At 42.8% G+C, this 6,673-nt stretch overlaps 1 protein-coding gene across 3 annotated transcripts in view; it reads left to right on the top strand.

Moving 5' to 3' along the window:
• The first annotated feature begins 489 nt into the window (after window positions 1-489).
• The window catches only part of CPNE4 (copine 4), a 461,395-nt gene continuing 455,211 nt past the window's right edge, over window positions 490-6,673 (top strand). Inside the window, exons 1-2 of one of the 3 annotated variants that reach the window (XM_011374469.1) lie at window positions 490-564; window positions 2,922-3,062. In XM_011374469.1, the coding sequence (XP_011372771.1) occupies window positions 3,010-3,062 (53 nt within the window). In that variant the 5' untranslated portion in view covers window positions 490-564; window positions 2,922-3,009. Of the gene's footprint in view, window positions 565-2,830; window positions 3,063-5,392; window positions 6,232-6,673 lie in introns of those variants that run through there. The other 2 variants (XM_023529672.1, XM_011375211.2) reach the window with 2 other exon arrangements.

A 6,673-nucleotide genomic window follows, 5' to 3' on the forward strand; every position in this document is an offset into this window, starting at 1 on the left:
GTAATAAGCAAATATGGACTGGACTCTGATGATACTTCTTCACCAGGGGAATTTCATTGTGTAGTTATGGCAAGAGCCAAATGGACCTGGATTTAAAACTCACCTCTATAGCTAACTAGCTATGTAGATTTTGACAAGATACTTAATCTCTCTCACCTTTGGTTTATTATCTGGAAAAAAGGGCATACTTACCTTATTGGGTTGGTATGAAAGTTAAATATGATAATAGTAAATCATTCAGCCACGTCTAGCACATAGGACAGGCTCAAATATTATTTTCTGTTTCTCTCCATACCCACCAATCTCTTCTTCAAGAAAATGCAAAGCTGCTTTTCAGCCAAGCTATAAGATAGAAGATAATTATTTTGAGTACCATTAATGCCCCATCTCCCTTCTTTTGGCCAATTTGGCATATTAAAATGAATGATTAAGAATGATCTCTTTGTGGTTATGGACATTGTTTTTTTTTTCTTTTAGCCAGGATCTTTTCCTCAACTCTGTCCAAAGAAAAGGAAACTGCAAAGAAACTTGTTTATCCAAAGCCATTAATGGAAAATTGTCCAGGTAACTTTCCGAGGGTATGTCAGAAATAATATTTGGCTGTTAGTAGAAAAAAGGCTGACAATAGTGACTTGAATCAACTGGTGGCTTTATTTTTCTCATAATAAAATTGTTGAGAACTTGATTGCCTTTATGATATCCAAGACCCAGCTTCCTTTTATCTTTCTGCTTAGCCCGCCTTGGCAAATGCTTTCTGCTTGATAGCCACATGATGGCTGGCCCACCTTCACCTTTAGGTAGAAAGAAGAGAGGAGTAAAGAGCTAAAGGTGTTGTGACCGGAATAACCAGACTCAACCTGAGTGCTTTGATTATAGAGGCAGTTTATTAGCCGGCGGCTGTCCTTCCAAAGGAGCAGCCCCGAAATGCCAAGATACAAGGTTTTTAAGCCCTAAATCCTATTCCTCATTCTGTCTTAAACACAAAGGTCCATCTTTCTCCTATTCACTACCTGTCAACCCACTGGTCAGGTGTGCAAGTGGGGAGTACAGAATCAGAAAGCTTGTTGTTAGAATGTTATGTTCCTATGGGTGATTGCCTATGTTCCCATGGGCAATAGCCAGTGTTCCCATGGGTGACGTCCAAACAGTAATTTTCAGCTTATATAAAATTGATTATTTTTCATGCCACGCAAGCAAGCAGGGTTACACAGGCTAAAATTGGCAGTTAGCGTATGAGCTCATTGTTACAAGTTTCATGATTAACAGAATGTGGTTAGGGGTCCCAGAAACTAGGCCTAAGGTATAGACTTCCTTTGTCCAGTTTCAGGTTTTAATTATCCTTTAACCCTTTCACATTTCAGCAGGCTATCACAAAGGTACATTTCAGCTGAGTCAGTATCTCCTTCCCTTTTAAGACTGTCATGGAAACTGCCCTATAAATTCCACATCTTAATGGCTAAACCACCATGGATAACAAAACATCCTGCGATGATGCAAATGTTCTGTATCTGAACTATTCAAGATGGTAGCTACTCACCACTGTGACTGTTAGCATTTAAAATGTGACAGGTGTGATTGAGGGAATGAATTTTTAATTTTACTTAATTTCAATAAATTTAAATTTAAGTAGCTACATGTGTTAGTGGCTACCATATCAGACAGTGCAGGGCTAGATCTTTGTCATGTGACCACCCTGTTTTCAAGAAAGGCTGGGAAATGTGGGTTTAGGGCTGAGCACATTGCTAACTCCCACAAAATTGTGCTTTTCTAAGTAAGGAAAAACACACAAAAATGAATATAGGCTAGGCAAATAGCAATCTCTGCAACAGAGCGATAGCTGTATGTTAACATCCCTTAAGCGCAAAGGAATGGAGTCCAAATGAGTTCATCACGAATATGAAGAGTGGTGTGGCTGGGCAGATGTTATATAGCTGAAAACCAGAATCCCAGAAATGCAGTTCGATTCAAAACACCTTTTTTTTTTTCATAATGAAGAAACTGAGGCTTAGAAGAGTGACTGCGAGGCCTAATTAAGACATAGATGGGATAATCTGCTCTGAAATAATAGAGCTGATTTAGTGTCCTTTAAAACATCACCCATAGTAAAATGTAAAATGTCAGAAAGAAAATGCTCTTCGCCTTTGGCTTTTAAAAATGCAATGAAGTAAAGCTAGAGGGATTTTGATGCCATCTATTGGTAGACAAGAGTATAAGGTGCTCCTTCCCAGCATAGCTTGTTAGTGAGGGATTTAGAGGCACCAGAGTTAATATAGGGTCCCCATACAGAAGAATGACAGTGGAAGATGTGATCTCTGCATCAGCTTGAAACATATACATTAGTTCTTTCTTGACTCTTAGCATCTTAGAAGGGCTTTCTTAGAGCACTCCTCTCTGCTTTCCAGTAATAGAGCCCATTTTCAGGCATATACAGAAACACCAGAGGAAGACATATCAATCAATCATCGAAATCACATGAAATAGAAACAAAACAAAACAAAACATTTTTGAGCTATAAATAACCCTAGAGGGAAATTCAAGATTCTTATTTGATCCAACACCTCAAAAATAAATCCTGTTATTTATAGCAGTCCCCTTGACTAGTTGAGTGTACAACTATCCTACAGCTCAGGGGGAAAAAAAAAAAAAAACAACAGAAATTCAATTTCAAAACAAAATGCTCACCCTGACTCATTCAGTGAAGAATCCAAGGTTTTAATGCAGGGCACTGACTCTCTGCCTGTTTTTCCCCTTCATCATCTGCTACCCCTAAAAAATGGTATCAACTGAATTGGTAAGAATCCACATTTCTTCCCTTTTGTTCCCTGGCTCCATTCCAGCATTTCACTTGTCACACTGATGGGTGGGGTGCCTTTCATATTGGCATAGGACAGCGAGTGGATGCCTCTCCTTGTGTTAAACAGAGACCCGGCTACTGAATCTACCCAGAGCTGGAGCCTCCTTTTCGGCTTGGAAACACCAGAGGCACCGTGGCTCCAGATAATTTTGACTATGGCTGTAGAACCCAGCAGCTCAGAATCCATGAAAAGGAGAGTTGGAAGGAGGTGAGTGATACAAATAAGATTTTGATGTCACAATTGAAGGGACTCCGGCTGGTGAGCAACTTGCTGTGGGTGCAGTGATTGCGACAATAGTTCATTAGCTGGTTATACATCTTCATTTGTAGAGATGAGCTGTTGGTTTCAGGTGAGAGGTGAGGTGGGAACAAATTCTGTTTTATGTGCCTTTCCAAGAGCCTCTTTGAATTTACCTTCAGGGTCATGCATTGAGAAAAAAAAATCCAAGTTTGGCATAAATCTGCACATGTGTTCTGCACACCGGCTTGCAGGCGACTGTTTCTAATTAGGGAGCTGAAGCCTGCTGGCAGAGGAAACCATATTTGTCACAAGTTGTGGCATTGCATTTAGTTTGTGTGTTTATGCTTCTTACATGGGGAGGGGGCAGAGATGATTTTACTGGATTCTTCCCTGTGGATTCTGACTCTATTGCTTCTGATTTTGGGTTCATGTGTCTGGCCATTCTTAGTTATCCCTTGAGAGACTTCTTCAATTAACACTCCCTGTTCTCACATTAACTAGTTGTGTTCCCTGATGTAGTCATTGTGACAACCCAAATCCCAGGTTTTTGTGGGTAAAATAAAACCTACTTCGGCAAGTTGTTGAGAAAATTAAATGAGCTGGTCAATAGAGTGCCTACTATTGTCTGGGTATAGGATGTGTTCAGCACATCTTAATTCCTTTTCTCTCACCTATAAAATAAGTGGTTTGTGTTAAATGACCTTTAAGGTATTTTTAAAAATTTAACAAATGCTTATTGATTACCTAATGAGTAACAGACATTGAGCTAGGCATTGGGATTACAATCATGAACAAGACAACACACAGGCTACCTCCTGCCTTCATAGGACTAAAGTTTCAGAGGACACAATCGACACGCAAGAAAATGCATAACGACTTTCCTTTTCTTTCCCTTCCTCTTTGTAAATTCAATCCAGCTCAAATTTTAAATTAATCTTTGCGGCTATTTCTTCATCAAACCTGAAAGGAATATTTTCTGACTTACATTTTCATATTTATTAAACATATGCTGACTTTGCCCAGCATTCATTGTCCCTTTCTTGATAGGAAGACCTCAAATTTCCTTTGGGGAACCTTCCTTATGTCTTACTCTCAGTCAGTGTGGATCAGGTGGGGCTCCACCCTAGCTCAAGGGGGCCAAAAAACAAGGGGCCCCAAACTCCGGGCCGCAAAACGGGAACGGGCCCGGGCCTGGTAAAAACCAAGCCCCAAAACAAGAAGGGAAGGGCAAGCAAAGGAACAAAACAACCGGAATTGCAACCGCTCCCCAGCACTAGCATCACTGCCTCAGCTCCACCTCAGATCATCAGGCATTAGATTCTCATAGCACTGGTTCCTGGTGCCAAAAAGGTTGAGGACCACCACTATGGAGCACACTGAATGCTCCCAGGCACTGTGGAAAGCCTGGCCTATCAGAGTGATCCTATATCCCAAGGCCACAATGATTGACTAGTTCTTAATCACACAACCCAAGGTTTTCCAATCAAAGTGAATCAAAAGATCTTCCGTATACAGACAAACTCTTTAAGATCCTTTCTAGGGTCCACGTTTATTGTTATCCTATTTCAGAAGGTTTGAGAGGTGACCTGAGGGGAGAAAAATGTCATTTTTTTTTTTCTTCCTGAAGACTTTTCTTCTGTCTCTCAAAGATCATCCTAATTGTTATTATAGAATCATTAGTGTGGCACCTGCTCCTAATCTCCTAATCCTATTTCTCCTCCGACTTCCAAATTGAGAGCTGTGCAGTTGGTGAAAGGCTCTTGGCTGACAACCTCTTTACATGAAGAGAGTCTTGTTAGATAGTGTCTTAAGAGGATGGAGTGAAAAATGCTCCTGTCTCCCCATATCTCTATCCATATTAGATTGTAACATCCCTATCTCAATCATCTCAATGTCAGAAAGTCTTTTCTGAACATTATGGATTTTGAAGTTCATTTTGTGATTCTGACAATACCTATATGCTGAGAGAATGTAGTTGTCTAGTTTATCTTCTGTTGCAGAAACAATCAGACACAATATGTTCCTCCAGTGCTCATTTGTCTGAATTTGACTTTGAATAAGTTTGGGACAGGAAAGCCACACTTCATTTCTAAAGTGTTTCATAACATGAGACAGTGGTTACCCCTTACATAAGACGACATGTTTATATCCATTTTTTAAACGTAGGTACTCCCTAAACGTTTCTTCATCTTGTGAGGTAGATGAATTCAGGAAGACATTATGGGATGATCAAAAAGCCTGGTTGTCCATTAATTTATTCATGCATTTACTGACTAAAAAAAAAAAAAATTATCGGACTCCTACCACACGCCAGGCACTTTTGTGGACACGGGATACAGAGGTGAGCAATATTGTTTGGTGGGAGTTGAGCATCCATCCAAGAAGTTTCCTTGACTGTGTGCAAAAAAGTATCAGTCCCACCCCTCGCAGATATTACTGTTTTACCCTGAGTGGTGATAAGGGCCAGATGCTTGGAGAACAGAATTAAATGTCCCCGGGAGCCTGGTGTGAGCGACAGAGCTGAGTAGGAAGCCTGGACCGCAGACGCTGCAGGACCCCTGAGCGCAACACCCGCCCAGTCCGGGGCGGAGCCGCGGACTCGAGTTCCCTGGTCAAGGCTCGAGTCCGCCGGAACCCCCCAGGGGGCGCTCGCGCGGAGGTTTCCGAACTAGTATCTCTCGGGTTGCTGGGCGCATGGGTTTCGTCAGAAGGTGGAAATCTTTCTGAGAAGCTGCCATCTCCCCACTACCTGCTTGCCTCCCTTCTCTTCCTTCCTTCCTTCCTCCTTGGCTCCTTTCCGCTCGCCCCCTTTCCCCAGAACCTCCACTTTATTCTCTGAGTTAACTGAGAGCTGAGCTGCTACCCCCAACATTTTCACCTTTCCCCAGCCCCCATTACCAAGAATGGAGTCAGGGTTTCCGGAGAGACCAAACTCTCCTCCCAGCATCTTTTCCATCCGCTGTTGCTAAACTGGCCTCAGAGGACGACGGAGGAGGGAAGTCCTACACGGTAACGCCACCACACAACTACACCACCAACCACCTCTACTCCAAAGCCGGATTTTGCATCTTGGGGGCGGGACAGACCTCGTCCCGGGCTGAATTCTCTTTCTACTCCTCGAGGTTGGCACACCCAGGTAAGTAAATGCCAACTCTGCATTCCTGTGTTCTTGGGGCGCTAGGATTGCAAAGTCTGTTGGGGCTGCTGCGTAGCAAGACCAACTTTTGAGATGCACTGGTTTTCGCTCTGATTTCCTTGTTTATCATTACTGTTGTTGTTTTAAGAATCAGCTACAAGCATAGTCTTTAATCCAAGGGAACTTTCATCCCCTACATCTTGCCTTCTGACAGTCGCCTTACGCGCACAGGTAGGGTGGGGCGCATGGGATGGGGAGGCAGCCCGCGGAGGGGGACCGCGGTGCACCTGCTGAGTGGCAGGTCCTGCAATTCCTGAAGAGGCGAGGGCTGTACTGTTTTAGAAGTAAGGGTGGGGGAGGGGAGAAGAGTCCTGGCTGAAGTTGCAGCTTCCCTTCTGATGGTGAGAAAACTCCGGGAAATTGCAGCGGTGTCCAATGGCTT

Source organism: Pteropus vampyrus, unplaced genomic scaffold (assembly GCF_000151845.1).
Source record: "Pteropus vampyrus isolate Shadow unplaced genomic scaffold, Pvam_2.0 Scaffold1, whole genome shotgun sequence".
NCBI classification, from domain to species: domain Eukaryota; kingdom Metazoa; phylum Chordata; class Mammalia; order Chiroptera; family Pteropodidae; genus Pteropus; species Pteropus vampyrus.